The 18,829-nt window shown below is 41.6% G+C and overlaps 2 protein-coding genes across 2 annotated transcripts; one reads left to right on the top strand and one right to left on the bottom strand.

Annotated features, from left to right (window-relative positions):
* Positions 1 to 3,785: 3,785 nt before the first annotated feature.
* LOC134227567 (protein transport protein Sec61 subunit beta) lies at positions 3,786 to 11,095 on the bottom strand. The gene is made up of 3 exons (XM_062709156.1): positions 10,846 to 11,095; positions 10,505 to 10,713; positions 3,786 to 4,213 (listed from the first exon to the last, which is right to left on the bottom strand). The coding sequence occupies exons 1-3, from the start codon at positions 10,846 to 10,848 to the stop codon at positions 4,126 to 4,128; spliced, it is 300 nt and encodes a 99-aa protein (XP_062565140.1). The 5' UTR covers positions 10,849 to 11,095; the 3' UTR covers positions 3,786 to 4,125.
* Positions 11,096 to 16,442: 5,347 nt separating this feature from the next.
* LOC134227566 (uncharacterized) lies at positions 16,443 to 18,053 on the top strand. The gene is made up of 5 exons (XM_062709155.1): positions 16,443 to 16,601; positions 16,662 to 16,776; positions 16,846 to 17,059; positions 17,114 to 17,433; positions 17,490 to 18,053. Exons 1-5 carry the CDS (start codon positions 16,587 to 16,589, stop codon positions 17,978 to 17,980), a joined length of 1,155 nt encoding a protein of 384 aa, XP_062565139.1. The 5' UTR covers positions 16,443 to 16,586; the 3' UTR covers positions 17,981 to 18,053.
* Positions 18,054 to 18,829: the final 776 nt, after the last annotated feature.

Below are 18,829 nucleotides of genomic sequence, written 5' to 3'. Positions count from 1 at the left end.
CCGGAAACAGGATGTACGAACAGTCTGTCAGGTAAGGTGGTTCCTCCAGGGATTCCTACGGTAGATTCTCAAGGAATTCCTCCGGAAGTTCCTCCAGGAATTCCTCCGGAAGTTCCTCCGGAATCCTCCGGAATTTACAATGTTGTGAAATCTCATGGGCTGCGAAATGGTGAGTTGACATCCGGGAAGGGGCGCCTAACATAGCTCTGGTGCTCACAAGTTCCAATACTCACGCTTCCACGGGTCTTCCGATGACAATTGACCGCCAGCTAAGGGTTTTGCGTCCTGTGGGGTCTGCCTAGGATGTGGTGGGGTTCGACAGTGGGCTCTGGAAGGCAGCGTGGAAGACCAATCGACCGCCATCAAGAATGCCTTTATCGCCACCAGCGAGAACAATCTGGGCGAACTACGCGCCCAGAGAAAACAACGGATCACCCTTGGGATCACCGATGAGACCTGGAGGAAGATAGAGGAGCGAAGAAAAGCCATAGCCGTGATAGAGCGATCGAAAACCAGAGGAGCCAAAGTCGTAGCCCGTCAACAATACGCGGCTTTTGAGAAGGAAGAAGGCTTTTGAGCGTGGGCAGACTCTCTGGCCAACGAAGGAGAGAGAGCCGCCGCAACCGGGGACATTCGCCTCCTCTACGATGTCTCACCGGATTCCGTGCCGGAAGATCCTGTGTGGACCATATTGTCACGCTCCGCATCATTCTGGAGCAGGTCAACGAATTCCAAGAGTCCCTTTACTTGGTATTCATTGACTACGAAAAAGCTTTCGACCGTCTCAATCACGAGAATATGTGGGGCGAAAATCATCGGCCTCATCGAAGCACAGTACAAGGCCTTTTCGTGTAGAGTGCTGCACAATGGGGTCCTGTCCGACCCTATCCGGGTCGTAGCTGGTGTGAGGCAAGGATGTATTCTATCACCGTTACTGTTCCTCATCGTAATCGATGAGATTCTGTTCGATGCGATTGATTGTGAACCAAACCGCGGGCTGTTATGGCAGCCTATAACCATGGAGCACCTAAACGACTTCGAACTGGCTGATGACGTTGCACTCCTCGCGCAACGGCGCTCTGATATGCAGAGTAAGCTCAACGACCTTGTCGAGCGCTCCTCCTCGGCAGGTTTAGTCATCAACGTCAACAAAACCAAATCGTTAGATGTATACACAGTGACTCCTTCCAGTTTCACAGTAGCCGGGCAACCAGTGGAGAATGTTGAAAGCTTCCAATATCTTGGTAGTCAAATGGCGTCAGACGGCGGTACCAAGATCGACATAGGCACACGGATCAAGAAAGCAAGGGCTGCCTTTGCGAGTTTAAGAAATATCTGGAAAAACAGGCAGATAAGTGAACGCACCAAAATGCGAATTTTCAACTCTAACGTGAAATCTATGCTGTTATACGCTAGCGAAACATGGTGTGTATCAGTGGAGAACACTCAACGGCTGCAGGTGTTCATTATCAGATGCCTGCGGTATATAATGCGGGCCTGGTGGCTTCACAACTGGATCTCAAACAACGAGCTCCATCGTCGTTGTCACCAGAGGCCGATAGCAACAGAAATTCGGGATCGGAAGTGGGGCTGGGTCGGTCACACTCTATGTAGGGGCGGAAACGAAATCTGTAAACAAGCATTAGACTGGAACCCAGCGGGACATCGCAGCAGAGACAAACCCACAGGCTCATGGCGGCGAAGCCTCAATAAAGAAATAAAATAAGTCGGCCGAAATCTAACCTGGCAACAGGTTAAAGCGATATGTCCGGCGCTCAGGATGGAGATCTTTCAAGTCGGCCCTTTGCAACACCGGAGGTGTACAGGATCCATAAGTAAGTAAGTAAGTGAAATCTCATATGTGAATATGTACATTATGTGGAAGATATTGATTTGGAAAATTTATTGGAGGTAATCACTTTTCCTTCGATGGGACTCGTGCCCATGACCCTACAGTACGTTAGACTGGTGCTTCTAACCAACTAAGCTACGAAGGACCTCCGTCGGCCTTCGTAACCTAGCGGCTACTGAACGAGCTCGAGATTCCCAAATTGGACGCATAGTCAAATCACTCGCAATCCATTTCTCAAGCCAACACTTCCACATGTGTATAGTACACGTGCACATTAGAGGAGCGTGAGTATTTAGAATGTCTGGCGGCTATACACATTCTTCATCAGCAACTGTACTGATCAAGTTTATTTACGTTTATTTTTTTATAAGTAATATACAATCTTGTGAAATGTGTTCTATACACATGTGAAAGTGTTGGATTGAGAAATGGATTTCGAGTGATTTGACTATGCTCGTTCAGTAACCGCTAGGTTGCGAATGCCGACGGAGGTCCTTCGTAGCTTAGTTGGTTAAAAGCACCAGTCTAGCGTACTGTAGGGTCATGGGTTCGAGTCCCATCGAAGGAAAAGTGGTTACCTCCAATACATTTTCCAAATCAATATCTTCCACATAATGTACATATTCACATATGAGTTTTCATAACAATGTAAATTAATGTCCAAGTTGGGTGGTTTAATCCCCGGAAATAGGCTATTAACTTTGATTGAACTTCAAAATGAGTTTTTGGAAGCGTGATTTCAGATTTCAGTTATTGCATGAATATGAAAATAATAACTGAATGACTCATTAGAAATGTTTGTACATGTTCATGCAGGTCATAATTTAAAAAAAATCTGTCTCAAATTTGAATGTCTGGCATTTTGGGTGGTTTCTCTTTTTGCTGCCAAAAAGTCTGACAGTGCCAGATATATCTGGCATAATGGCAACCCTGTCCATCCACTGGCTCATCTCACCCCGCATGATTTCAAAATCAATTTTATGTGGGTGCTTTTTAAAAATCAAATTTCTGTACAATAAAATGTTAAATTAGATAACTGTCATCGGTAGTCAGTAGCAAATAAGCTGTTCTTCAGTTTGCGCTGGTGAAAACTGGCTGAGCTGGTAGTTTTCATTGATAAAAAAAGCATTTTCCTTAACGTGGGCGTCCTACCCCCAGTTCCTCTAATCGTTCGATATCGAACCAGATCGTAACACGATACCTAGACACTGGTCGTAAAGAATCAACGTGCGACAGAAGTCTTTGATGGAAATTACACCAGCTGTTGGGAGTTTCAACGCACATATCGCGAAAATCGGATGACTACGAGCAGTGTTGGTAAATGTTCAAATTCTCAAATCTCATCTACGATTCAAATCAAGCGCGAGGCAAACCCCACCCGACTCATGACCCAGAGAATCGTCCATGATTCGACTTGAGATTTGCATCATTGCATGATTTTGGCGTGTTCTACTTCGTTAAATTCATCGGAATAACATTTTTTACTTAAAACTTAGAACAATGGATAATAAATCCATGTGAAACATAAAATACGCTTCAATTGGGTTTTGACACTTTTTGGAGCGAAATCATATTTCAACGAATGAGCGAAACGATGCGATTCTGCGTGAAAAACTCATGCGCGATTCTCTCCATGCAGAATCGCAAGCGAGTCAGCTCGCGCATGAGGCTTCGGTGAGTGATATTTGAGCATGATTCTACCAACACTGACTATGATGGGAATGGCACGACCCTAGAATGTCGTAAATGGTGACAATGAATCCGGCTAGAGATCCACCATATACAAGAAGGCGAGGTGTGGTAGATGATTTCCGAAATTTTGTGCTCGTACGACGTGCAGCTATGAAATGGGCAAAATGGAGGTAACCTTTACGTCTGGGACATGGATTGTAGGACATACGACAGGGAGATTTCTTTCATAATAACCGCCCACTTCTATAATCTATTCATTTATTATTATACCTTTTCAAATGATAACGATATCTCCATATTGTGAATTAAATTATTTCGTAAATTATTTCATTAGAATCGACGCTTCAGTACATAATCAAATGGAACGATCAAACTTTTTTCCGAAGAAGAATATCTTCTCCTACACGATATGAGCATATGAAAAAATATAAGGAAAATGCCTTCCCAGCGTGCACAGGAGGGAACATACATAGACACAATAAAGTTAAAGAGTCATTATAATTAATGTAAACTGAATGCATTCTAGATGTGAAGTGAACTCCACCAGCAGGGAACGCGTCTTACAAAACTAATCATCGTCCTTAAGAGCGAGTGTACTTGCCCCAGATGTGCAGCATGAATACGGACGCGATGAACAGCAGAGACATCACTAGGACTGGCACTGGACCACTGGAAACACATAGAGAGAATAACGAGAATATAGACAACGTTCGGGCTTAGATGATGATTGTTATTAGATTCAACAAGGGTTGTGAATCTTTTTAGTCATGTCATACTGTTATATTCATTAACATGGAAATTGGTATAAATAGCCTTAAGATGGATCACACCAGAATTCAATTTCAATATTACTTCAGAAATTCAGAAGCTTCAATCTCAACAAAAATACACCAAACAACATGATTATTTTTATAGGTACCACTGCGTAAAAAATTGATATTCAGTTTATTAACCAACTATCGTGATGTGCCCTATTTTCGCGCGCGCCCTAACTTCGCGCATTATAAAATCATTTTTTTTTTCAATAGGGCAAAGACAAAGGTGCTGTTTGAACGAGATGGCGCCACAACATTTAAAGTAAAATGAATTTCCTTGTATGGACAAATCATCCGTTCTCATCAACTACGCAACGCATCAATATGAAAGCTAGGTAAAAAAGCAACAAATAATATTCAGATTTTTTGTACCCACGACTTGTTTTACAGTTCTAAACAATAAAAGAGATTTCATTGTCCCTCCATACTAAATTCTAGCTTTATACTTTCAATTTCTTCAAGACTGTTCTCCACCTCGTGTGTGTGGAAGGAACATTGAAAGCTTACGGTATCGAACAGCAGATGTCACTAGTGTATATGCAATATTACATTGATACAAACACGCAGCTACACCACCTGTCGCCTGATAATGGAAATATTGCAATTATACCATCAGGTGTAGCGGCTGTTGTTAAAATATTTAGGAAGGGCCTCAAGCGGAATTTTTGCTAGAATGCAACTGACGATCTCCTATTTTTAGGTGCCAGTCAAAATTGAAAAATCTGGAGGATTACAAAATATCATTGTTGTTGAATGTTTTTCACAAAAAAATTTGAAAAACAAACTTGGTTTAGTACACCAAATAAAATTATTTCAATTTGATCCTCCCATCGACCGCCATATTTGCTTGTGCTTAGCATTAGCACAGCGACGAAGAACATGACCCAAGTAAACAAATGATTTTACTGTACAAAACTGGCTACTTTTTGGAAACATTTGTATCCATTATGCTCTGTTAGATATGTTTATTCGTCATTACTATTGAAAAGTGTAAAATTTTATGTATTTTATGTGTATTTAGACTTTCGCTTTGTGTGCGAAATTAGGTATATGAGAGTAATAAGGCAAAGACAAAGGTGCTGTTTGAACGAGATGGCGCCTCAACATTTAAAGTAAAATGAATTTCCTTGTATGGACAAATCATCCGTTCTCATTAACTACGCATCGCATCAATATGAAACCTAGGTCAAAAAGCAACTAATAATTTTTAGATTTTTTGTACCCACGACTTGTTTTACAGTTCTAAACATTAAAAGAGAATTCATTGTACCTCCATACTAAATAGGCGGATTCGAGAAGGATCCAGTGGTAGAGTGCGCTGCGAGAGTTTGGGAGAAAAGTCGTCAGAAACGATTATTTACATTCAAAATCAAATTTTCTCCATCAAATTTACTTCACTTTTTGGTATATAGTCTCATGTTTTCCACTGGCAATGGCTTCTTAAAGTCTTTAAGCAGCTGTTGAAAACAAATCCCACCCAAGTAAGCCGCGAATTAAAAATCCGGGAATTCATAACCAAGATTGTGCGGTGGAGGCACTGCAAGAGATGTGCTGTTTAATCGGAAAAATCATATGTGAACACACACCGGATGGAAGCTCATCCCAAAGAAAACAAAATTTTCTTCCAATTTGCGACTATTTCAGCTTTCATAAATGATTGGATTAATCAGAAAACGCGAAAACCGTACTCCCTCCGTATACTGCCAATGCACTTTTTTGGCCAACGACACTTTTTTCGTGGTTCTTGTGACGACCACCAGATGTCGAAATGATCGATGAGCTTTACTCAAATTCGCCTATTCTAGCTGTATACTTTCAATTTCTTCAAGACTGTTCTCCACCTCGTGTGTGTGGAAGCAACATTGAAAGCTTACGATATCGAACAGCAGATGTCACTAGTGTATATGCAATATTACATTGATACAAACACACAGCAACACCACCTGTCGCCTGATAATAGAAATATTGCAATTATACCATCAGGTGTAGTGGCTGTTGTTAAAATATTTAGGAAGGGCCTCAAGCGGAATTTTTGCTAGAATGCAACTGACGATCTCCTGGTGCCTAATTTCGTTTATAGTTGTTGCGTAGTTTCATTTGCAACATTCTAATGAAACAAAAGCAATATAATACACAGGACAGGTTTACATTGAATAGAACCCGAAGAGTTCATTCCCATACGCTTTTTTATCTTATTTTCAGGAGGATAACCAGTGGTTATTAACCACCGACATCGACTAATATTGACTTGAAAAATCTTATAGATCAGTGCCTGCAATAGCTATCAAACCCGATGTGTAAAATGATGGTAAAATGTGCGATGTGTAAAATGATGCTAAACTTAAGATAAAACTACAGCAGCTTTTTCGATAATGTATATAATATTGAAGATGTCTGTAATAGATAGCAGAATTTAGGACTTTCTTTCATGACATCTCGAAAATTTAAACTTTTTGTATACACCAGCTAAACATTGCTCATACAATGCCTTTTTTCTTAAAATATGGTTTATACTTCAGAAGAAAACGATATTTTAGGAATTATTACTTGTGTCAACTAAAATTCATGAAGTAAAATCTAAGCAAACCTCCAGGATCGAAATACGACTATCGACTAAAAAATGGTTCACTGACGGCTGTCTGATACCGTTATCTGCATATTTTGAACAATGGATGCATGCTTCTATTGGTTAATTGATTATATTTCATCAAACCAATAACGATATTCCATTCCAAACATGAGCGAAGTTAGGAACAGTTTTGCGCGAAATAAGGAGCATACAACGGTCTCGGATTCATACCCCATTTTTTTTAAATAGCTGCAAAATTTGCAAGTAACATTTTTTTGTGAACCTAGAATCCTTCTACTACGTGATGCAGTAGCAAATGTTTCCAAACAGCCACTACATGTTTTTAATGAACGTTTTAACTTTGTCAAATCTTAAGTGCGCGAAATTAGGGTGCTTCACGGTACCTTTCTCACTTTCAATTGTTCTCTCGATCTGAATGGTTGTACGTCCAACAGGTTTATATGGGCATGCGTTTTCAATAGATTGTGAAAATGGAGAGAACTAATATTGTCAAGTTATCCAATGGAAATTTTATGACAACTGGCAACTTGTCCGCGAAGGATTTTGGAAGTATGTCGTTCCTGGTGCAAAGACTGCGTTGGCTGCTGATCGGTGGAAATTGGCGGATGTTGACGGTGACTGGTTTATATCCGGACTACTACAACTGCCAAAGTCGAGTGAGATAGTCTCATGAAGCAGCAAGAAAAAAAATCGTGAGCTTCAAAAGTGCATCTTCTAAAGCAAATTTGTGATTTGAAATATGATGGGTGATCTGGTGATGACATTGAAGAGCATTTGATGAAGTTTGAAGAGTTATTTGGAAAACTTTTGAATGCTGGTACGAAAAATGGATCAAGATTTACAAGTAATTTTAGTCTTCAGAAGCCTACCAAGTTCCTTTGATGCTCTTAACCCTTAAAGGCGCAAGGCGATTTTTTTAGAAATCGTCGAAAGTATTTATAGCGTAAACTACCATTAAAATTATTAACATTAAACGTATTTTCGGTTTGTTGTTTTAAAACAACATTGCGCATTTAAGGGTTAAACAACCCTGGAGAACCGATGAGAATATTACTTTAGAACTTGGCAAGGATAAACTTCTTAACGAGGTTTAAAAGCGAAGCGGTGCTAAAAGCAGAGGGCATCGTATGTCATTATTGTCAGAAAGTAGGACGCATGAAAAGGAACTTCAAGATGTGGCTAAAGGAACAACCAGAAGTGCTAGGAGTTTGAAGCTGGAAGATAAATGAGGGACAACAAACTAAAGCAATACCAGCGAAGTCCGAAGAAGAGACATTTGCATTCACCGTCAAAGAAACTGTTGCGATAAAATGGATTGTGGACTAAGGAGCAAGTTCCCAGATGTGTACAAATAGTAGTATAAAGTGTTTCGTAACCCTGAGGGATTTTTGTTTCCTTACAACACGCTTCGACACACCACGCTTTGTGACGATAACCGATAGAAAGAAGGCCATAGTGAAAGGTGTAGAAAATGCAAGATCAACTGTTATGCAAGTAACGCCGAGGAAAAAGAAATCATTCTAAGCGACTTGCTGTTTGCTTCAGATCTTGACATGAAACTCGGCAGTTTGGTCCAAAAAGGTGCTGGGATGGTTGTCGATGAGACGAGAATGGCGGTAAAATAATGGACGGACAATGTATTGCAGCTGTTCCATCTACGCTTGGTGGAAAGAACGAGCACTGTATCAGAAGAATGGGAACTGAAAAACTGCATCCAGGAGTGGCATCGGAAGCGTCGTGAATTAACAAATAGTCATTCAATGGCACCCACAGGCCACAGTAGAGGAAGATGTACGTCTGTCAAATAATTAAGAAAACGCGTACGCGGGGTACTTGAATTATGATTTCAAGCAAGGGGTCGTACACTAATTACATAAGTACTTATGGGGGGAGGGGGTCTGCCATTTTCTTACGCTCCATATAAATAAAAAAAATATTTATGTGGGAAAAATCTTACATAGGGTAGGGGGTTGAAAAATCTACAAAAATTGCTTACATAATTAGTGTACGGACCACAAGCCGCGTCAGATTTTTTCTGCATTTACGGAGGCAGAAGACAAGGAGATGTAGACGACATGCTGCTGGTGACAACGGACGCTAAAGTTTATCATGAAGTTCTTTTTAAATTAGGAGCATAGTTTCAACTGACGGAACTTACGGATGCAAAGCACTTCTTGAGTATTCAATTATAGTAGACTGTAAGTGGATACTGTTTGTGCCAAAAAGTTAGGGTAAAATGCCCAATAGTGAACCCCCTAGTAGCGGAATTTTGCTCTTCCTGCCATAAGGAGTAGAAATTTTCAACATAATAATTCCGCTTGATATCCAATAACAAGCACTGCATCTGCTCTTCACGACACATACATAAAACACTCAAATATACGACGTTATTCGTTGAAATAAGCATTTTAAAATCTGACTGAATTCGCCCTATAGTAGACCCCCTGGGGGTCCATAATGGGAAACTGCTTCCCTATAGTTGACACTTTATTTGACTTTCATGTTCCGTTTCGGGACGTCCTGCTTCCCTATTATGGACCTCCCAAAATTCTCCTATAATGGACACTCTTGTGTTTACTTCTTTCTTACAAAATTGTAAAAAATCATCTAATTTTACTTTCCATGGCATTTTCAATGCACGTTATCAAATCCTAGGACTGTAAGGTAGGTTCTCCGGATGGAATTTCATAGCAAAATGTGTACATTATGTTGTAATAATGCAAAAATGGCTGAAGGTTCCACTATTGGGCAGTTTACCCTATATAGACAAATTATTAAACACATTTGGCTTAGCGGATGCTAAGAATTTAAAATGCCAATGGCTCCCAAATAAGGATCAATGCCGTAAATACCAGATTCGTCAATCCTTGGAAGAAATGTCAGTCAACCAAGTGCTGCTGAATGTATCGAAGCTAAATGACTATTGAGAGCGATACCCTGTTTGACATAATGGCCATTTGGCATAACTTGTATGCTGTGTCAAATTGAGGGCCGTTTGGCATAATGGTCATTTGGTGTAATTTACATACAGTTATAAATTAATTACTGTTTGGCATAGCTCGGCCATTCGCCATAACTCACATGAGATACCGAATAATAGGTTCTTTGGTATAATAAACACACTCTACAGCACACCCCTCTAATACTGAAAAAGTTTGATTTCAACTAATGATTCTATCTTTGGTTTTTGAGCCTGTGCCATTACCCTATGTTGATATTTCCTCAAAATACTGCTTAATTCCAGTAGAACAGGACTATTGATGCCTACAAACGAATGATTTTACAATTTTGTTTGGCTTCCAATCTTTTCATATAGTAAGTCATTGAGAGCCGCTGGAAATAGTAATATAGTAAAAACTAGAGTTGACAATGATTTTGACATAATCGCAAAATCAAATAAATTTCAACTGAGTTCTTTGGTGATTTCCGATAGTAACGAAGCCTAATGAAGTTATTCGAAGCGATATCTTAATTAGCAATACGAGATGCTAAGATAGATAGTTTTCGTATTCCCTATTAAATATTGAAAGAAAAAAGTATTTAGTATTTACTCACACTTTGATTCCGGGAGAATCGTCGGTGTAGAAGCGCCACATACCACCGGATCCCGTTCCGGTGGTGCGATTCCGGGCAGCGGTGGTCGTGGTAGTTGTCTTCCGTTGCTTCAGATTGCTGGAACCTCCGGCGCTGGCTCGGGGTGCCGACGTGGGCTTTGTGGGGGATCGGCTTCCGCTTCCCACGGACGTTGAACTGGCTGGAGCAGGCTGAAATAATGAGAAATCAATTCATTAGGCTGTCGCATCTCTAATTAGCTTTCGAAAATGAAACCAAAATAGTAGAACTAAATTAACTTATTTTAAGAAATCAGATAACCATTTCCGGCTAAAATAACGTACCATTTTGTTCGATTTGTGTGGTTATTAAATTATCCACCGAAGCACTAAATATCAGTATTCCGCAACGCTCGAAAAACACTCTGTACTGGGTCAGAGATGGATGCGATTTGCTACCGTTCCAACTCACTCTTCAATCGCCAAATAACCTGTGCTGCTCGCTGGCCACTCGAGGAACACTTTCTGCTGCTTTCGGAATCCACGTATCGAAGAAACCACTACACGTCGCAAGCAAACGTCAGCAAAGCGGTTTCCAGCTTTGACAGAACGTTTTGACAGTTCGTTTAGCGATCAATGACGAATATTGAGGTGGAGATAAAAGATCAAGGTTTTGTTCATGTATGAGTCAGAAAATGTAAACAAAATATGGTGACGCATTTATCAACGGTGTGCATATACACGTCCTTTTCTGTAGTGGTGACCAAAGCAATGTAATCCGTTATGTCATCACTCGAGTGTCACGCACACAAATTATCGATTGCTACCTCTATGAGGATCATTGGTTAGCGAATGTCACGATGAGAGCTTTTATCTTCCTGTTTTCTGGCACAGACCTGTTGGTATGAAGCTTTTATCGCTTTATCCTGCAGCTTTTATCACTTCTATCCCTGATTATCCTGAAGTCACACATCTAGAATAAACTTTGCTTTACTGTAGTCTGGCGGATAGAATAAAGAGTAATCTGTACTTCGTTGAATCTGGCGTTATTCTAATTTGATGAAATCCAGATCCTAAATCTATGATTGAAATTTGAAAATATAGTTTTATTTTCAAGAGAATCAATCAAATCATCACTAACAGGTAAAAGGTAATTATCTCTAACAGTATTCATGTTCATTTTTCTATAATCTTACATAATCTCAAATCATTATCTTTTTTTGGAATAATCTAATTTCATTTTTCAACAGCTCCTGATTTTTGCCATCTACTTTATTGTTTTGATCAAATGGTAATCTGCCCCTATTCGCATAAGAGTCCCATGTCCGTTTTTTGCAACTTGAGTAAATTGCCGTTGAATTTTTTAAACTCCATTTCCATGGGGAATTATAAAAAGAATATAATCAAGGTAGGACAACACAAATGGGGTTTTATTTTCAAATTTCTAGAACGAAGCCTATTATTATATCATTTTTTTAAAAATAATACTTGTTTTTTGAAACATTCTAAAATTCAGATATGGCTCCTATATTTTGAAAACAAATTTTGGTATGTACCTATCTGAACCGATATTACAAACTGTTTTGAATTTTTTTGTTCAAGCTCGATGAATTTAAAGGTCAAGGTATGATCCATTTCATAAATTTGCATTCCATTTTGAATGAACATTCGAATTTCAGGACGCATGATTACATCTCTTCCGATTATGGTATCGAAAAGACCCATGTGCTTGTCAGTAATAACACGAAATTCAATTCTGAAATTATTGTTTTGAATAATAATAACATCGCAAAAAAAAGCCTAATATTTTGAGTCTATTTCCACTAATACCGCGATATTTTGTACTATCATCATATTTAAATAACATAGCGTTTGGAACTGAACTGCTAATGAAATTGAATTCTTTGGATATTTGTGTCATATAATTCTTTGGATATTTCGTTTTCATCAGAAAAACTAAAGTCTATCACACTGACGTCCATCTCCAATAACGTCATTTTTTACAGCATCCATCATAAATTTGGGTGTTGGGACTTCTCTTCTAATGGTGTTCTCTCGTCGATCTCTGCACAGCGCAGCGTCACGTTTCATCCAACAAAATGCTGCAATGTGTGAGAAGCTCTGACTATGGCTGCATCAGTTTTAAAATTTGAAAATCTGGCTTGGTTTTTCAACAGCGGATCTTGAATTCCTTCAACAATATACACTCTAATAGTTCCGGCTCAGACATCTGTAGTTTTTGAGCAAGATTTGTTTTGGCCTGACCAGTGGCGTAGCCACGGGGGTGGTTTTGGGCATAAAACCCCCCCCAAAGACAAAATTTTTGGAAGAAAATTTTTTTTTCGAAAAAAAAATTGTTCAGAAAACCCCCCCCAGACCAATTTTCTGGCTACGCCACTGGGCCTGACAATAATCAGTGAACGTTTCAACAGAGCCTAACTAAGTCTTTTTTTCAAACGCTTTCGTAACTCAAATCTACTTGAAGGAAAATCGAAAAATTCTTGAAAACCTCTTGTAATTTCGTTGTAACTTTTGAGCATGTAACCAGGATTGAGCTTCCCCTTTCAAGTTTCGGATGATAACTAACTTCATTATAGAGCTGTCCAATGAACAGCTCGAAGTAGCTCGAAGTTGTTCCCGTACTGCTCGTTCTTTTTTGTCAACAAATGGACATGAAAGGGATGGCAATAACTTCGAACTACTTCGAGCTGCTCATTGGACAGCATTTATGTAATCGCTCACGCCACGATTGTTTCGAGTTTTTCAACACAGCTACCAAATATCATACATCTTCTTTAGAATGTCCACAAAACGACGGCAACATCTTCCACCGAACTGACAATAAACAGGACTACAGCTCCTCGAATTTTGCAACAGAGCGGAATTTCCGATAACTTCGAGGGTGCCTACTTGCACAGAAAATAGTCCTTGACCATCAGCACGACCAAACCGTTTCCATTGCCGCCAGGCCCATCGTCCCTTCAGTACAACCAGAAAGTAATGCTTCAAAGGGGGGCCAGTGCACAACGCACCCTCGAGGTTAGCTGCGTGTCCTTGCAGCATCGAACATCGTGACTCGCTTTTTTAGAAGAACACCATGGTATCGTGCCAGCGCATTGGCGGCTTTCCAGGTGGCCTTACCACGCCCTATGCCCTCGGAAGGTGGGAAGGGTCGACTTCGCGCTTGCTTCCTTCTGCACGACTGGTATCAAGAATGATGATGCCGTGTGCACCCAAAATTGACCTCTCTGCGATAGGGCCTATTCGCCAACACACAGAGGGACTTGCCGACGTGGTACCTACGCCTGCCCCAGCCTTGACGAGGACCCCTTTCCGTCCTCGGGCTCGGAACCCGCCCGGTTGATCGACGCCGCGAAAGTGACGATACCATGTTGTTCTTCGCGTGGCCACTTGTTCGATAAAGGGATCGAGTATGACCCATGAAGCCGAACCCTTGGACCACCTCTTATTTGCGCCTGAACTAGCCATTCCTCGAGTCCACGCGCCACCTTCTGTGTAGCTCCGAGACGATTTGGACGATAGCCGATAAAACGGCGTTCCAGCCAACTTTATCTTTACCCATGCTTCGGACTAGGTTGTCCGGGGTAGTGTCCAGACCACATGTGGCAAGCATGTGGTCACGAATTGCGCGAAAACGTGGGCACACGAAAAACACGTGTTCCGCCATTTCCTCTAAACCTGCGCACACCTCGGACGAGACCGAGTGTCCGAACCGGTGTAGATACTGTCTGAAGCAAGCATGGCCTGTAAGGACCTGGGTCAGGTGGCAAGTGATTTCACCATGGCGCCTCTTGACCCACGTACCTATCTCCGGAATCAACCTATGCAGATGGAACGGTCCCACGCACGCTGCCATTTGACCATTGAGGCCAACCTGACAGTCCTACGGATGCCTCTCGTGCCGCGCATTTCGAAGCACTCTATGTCTTCACCGATAACGATGTCAATAGGCATCATACCGGTGATGACGCGAAGTGCATCGTGCGACACGGTTGGAGAGTCTGGAAGTAGCTTCCGAGAACCTTGTACAGATACTCGGGAATTCAGAGACGCAGGAGCGTATCTGCAATAGCTGCCCAACTGGCACTATTGAATGCATTCCTCACATCGAGAGTCACTACTGCACAATAGCGAACTCCCCTCCTCTTACGCTGGATAGCTATCTCCGCGGATTTGGTAACCGACAAGATAGCGTCTACGGTCGACTTACCCTTTCGGAAGCCGAATTGGTTACTCAATAGACCATCCGCATCCCCCGTGCGTATCAACAACCTGTTGAGGATGATCTTTTCGAGCACCTTCCCCCCCGTATCAAGCAGGCATATTGGTCTATATGCCGACGGATCCCCCGGTGGTTTTCCCGCCTTTGGCAATAGGGGAAGATTCCCTCGTCCAGGCATCTCTGCATGACAGATCTGAACATCTCGGGAGCCTCAGGAATGGCCGCTTTGATGGCCAGGTTCGGAATACCATCCGGTTCTGGCGCCTTACCTACACTAAGGGACTGTGCAATCCCCGCAAGTTCCGCCACAGTTACTCTTCCCTCGTCGGCCACCCTGGCCCCTGGCAGCTCCACAAAGTGAGGCCAGGGACTTGGGTCATGACGAGGGAAGAGCCCCGCGATGATCCTCTCCAGCATCTCTGGAGACCGCTCTGTAGGGGCCATCGCCCCACGTGTCTTGGCCATTACGACCCTATAGGCGTCACCCCATGGATTCGCGTTGGCACTTTGACACAGGCTTTTTTGCTTGATCTAATCTCAGTCTTCAGAGCGGCTCTAGCAGCTACGAACGCCACCCGTCGTTCAACACGCTCCTCTTCTGTACGTGCTCGTAGGCAGGCGCGGCGAAGGTTCGCAATTGCTTGAGTCCACTATCAGGTCCGATCTATACCTTTCCTCCCTGCCTACCGCGTTCATGTCGCCGATGACGATTTTGACGTCCTGCATTGGGCATCAATCGTATGTCTGCTCCAGCTGTGCATAGAACTCTTCTTTCTCGTCGTCGGGTCTCCCTTCGTGTGGACAGTGTACGTTGATGATGCTATAGTTGAAGAAACGGCCTTTTATCCTCAGCTTGAAAACCCTTCCGTTGATTAGCTGCCACTCAATCACGCGTTGGCGCATCATAAAGCCAATTCCCAGCTCGTTGGTTGTACCACAGCTTTGGTAGAAGGTAGCCGCTGTAACGTTCCTTCCCTGGTGGACCACCAATAAATTTCCAATCAACAAGGCGAGCCGCGAATTCAGATTACTCCGTTGTTCAAAGTTTTACTTAAGCGCCAATCAAGCTAATGCTTGATGCAAAACTTCACGTTACAAAAAGTTTGCCCGGTTCAAGCTCTGTGGAAAATCGTGGGAACGCACAGAAAAATCATGGGAGCCAATCACAACTCAGCGACGTGACTAAAATTCATTGAGCCCTTGGACATAGTACCTGCTCTGTCCCTGCTGTGTGGTGGCATAAGAGAGAGCCATTCTTGAAAGTCCCTCCCTGCTGAAGTATTGCTAGGTTACGAACCGGTGGGATCAGGACTAGGATTTTGTTTTTAGTGGGTTGGGTAGGAACAGAACAGTTATGACAACTCATCACCACACTACCTAAGCTTTCTTCTCAGGTGTTTATTTGCAGACTCCCGTTGACTCTCAGGTAAACTTGCTTACGATTTTTGAGAAGTTGTGTGGAAGGAGTTTGCTGCAGCACTAAAAATGAAGGCTAACCAATGATGATAATAATTAAGAAATGATTCAATTTGTATTTTCGTAGAAATGGTTATATATGTCCTTATTCATTATCAGAATTCCGAAGTATGAATTGAAAAGGGGTTCTATACCCGAAATGGGGATTTACAATGTTGTCGAAAAATAGTTCAACAGTTGCTGAATAAATAGCATCCCAGGAAGCAAAATACATGCATCAGTGTTATCAATTATAAAAGACGCAAAGGTTGGCGATCGCCGGGATTATCTCATTCGAATGTGGAGCACACTAAACAATCAGTCTTGGTTAAGAGTTTGATTTTGACGGTTCCAATTTAAAATACTGGTGCTATTAAATACTAATAAAATGTTCATATTTGTGGTAATTTAGGTTACTTTCTATAAATATGATTTTATAACACAGAATGTTCTCTAATTACAGGCGGGATTATCCTTAGCCACAGTGCTACTGGCAATTGCAAATGCTGATGTTGGGATGAACATCAATATCAAACAACCAAACGCACAAGTGTATCATCAGCAATCTCCGCGTAATGGTAATATTGTCGATACTGAATACATCGTATAATATCTATAGAGACAATTTCGTACTTTTGAATGCGTAGATCAGTTTACTTACGGTTACCATGTGGACACTGTTAGCAATCAGTTCCAGCATAAAGTTAAAGGTCCGGATGACGTAACTTATGGATGCTATGGATATGTGGATCCAGCGAATAAGAAACATCTTGTGTACTATGTTGCTGATCGAATGGGATATAGAATTATTTTTCCCAACAGACCAACCAAGATCTTCACTGAAAGACTATCCGACAGTTTGTAAGCATTAAGCAGAATTGATGCACCGGAAAATTAACAAGATTTGAATTCTAGGAATAAACTAGATGGTTCAGTGAAAAGCAAGGACTACGATGAGAAAGTTGTGGCCTGGAATGATCTCTACTTACCTGACGCATGTTTTCGGTTGGATGAAATTTTATCCACGGCGGCTTCCAATGTGTATCAACAAACCGTGCAGCCGGTTAAAGTTCCGACGACAACTCCAAGGATTCAACCGATCTATGTGCAACCTGAACTTCCGACTCCAACACAATACACTGTTCCTACAACGTCTGTTCCAAGATATGTGCATGCAAACCAGCATGGTGGTCGGTATACCGGGTCTAATCATCAAGAGGAAGAATTTACAAGCGGTTAGTATCAAATCTAGGATTTATTGACCTAATTTAAAACATTTTTTCCATGGAAGGTCGGGACTCTTATCAGCAAGGAGGCGTTGATAACAACTTGGAAGTTCAACAGGTGACACAAACGGTACCGGGGTGGTCTGGTTCCCTCCCGGACATTAACCCGGCGAATATAAACCTGGACCAGTTCAATATCCACACGACGAGCGAAGATTCGGCAAGCTCCGCAACCACTACCCACTTTAACAACCAACAGCAGTACAGCTTGAACATCACTCAGCTGTTGGCGCAAATCGAGGCTGTGAACTCGCAAGTTATTACCCTCAACATGTTGCTGGCGGGTATGGCCAACAACCCAACGGCATTTGGGAATGCCAACGAGGGAAGCTGCAAAACGGTGGTGCAGCTTCTTCGAAATCAAAGAACAACCCCCCAGCTGGTGTACGTTCCCATCCTAATTCCGTATGTCGAAGGCCAGTACAATGTGAATCAACCGTTTGGAAATACGGCTGCACGTTATCAGCAACAGAAACCGTGTCATCGCTGTCAGTGATTGGGACTTATGTTTACGCAAAATGAAATGAAATGTGATGAAGAATGAAGTACACGGGAACTTTCGAAAGGCATCTTAACGGTTGTATTTATTCTTATCTATATTTAAAATAGCCCTAGAAATCACTCACTGTTATTTTGCCCATGCGTATACTGCCGTACTCTGGAAAATTGACGTTTGCGACAAATTACAACCTGCATTTTTTAATGTTTCTGTTGAAAAGCTCGATGACTACTCATTAAAACCATTTTTTTTTTGAAAAATAGTGCACGTCACTTTTTTAGATTACGTTAGTATAGGAATAAAGGATAGGAGCGATGGTTCCCAAACATACCTGATTGTACTACAGAGAGCATGTACCATATTTGAAACCAGAAAAGTAATCTTCAGTTACGCGTGTATATTTAAAGGCCTTACTCCAGGGATTTCTTGGATGACCTAGAACATATGCTGTAAACGCATTCTGTTCTTTGTACTACAGACAGCATGTACCATATTTGAAACCGGAAAACTGATCTTCAGTTACGCCTGTAGATCGAAAGGCCTTATACTCCAGAGATTTCTTGAATGACCAAGAACATATGCTAAGAACACATTCTGTTCTTTGTACTACAGAGAGCATGTACCATATTTGAAACCGGAAAAGTGATCTTCAGTTACGCGTGTAGATTGAAAGGCCTTACTCTAGGAATTTCTTGGATGACCAAGAACATATGCTGTGAACGCATTCTGTTCTTTATACTACAGAGAGCATGTACTATATTTGAAACCGGAAAATTGATCTTTAGTTACGCGTGTAGATTGAAAGGCCTTACTCCAGGGATTTCTTGGGTGACCAAGAACATTTGC

The sequence above is a fragment of the Armigeres subalbatus genome, chromosome 3 (assembly GCF_024139115.2).
Source record: "Armigeres subalbatus isolate Guangzhou_Male chromosome 3, GZ_Asu_2, whole genome shotgun sequence".
NCBI classification, from domain to species: Eukaryota; Metazoa; Arthropoda; class Insecta; order Diptera; family Culicidae; genus Armigeres; species Armigeres subalbatus.
Note: the sequence above shows the minus strand (reverse complement) of the source record. Positions and strands in the feature narration are given on the sequence as shown.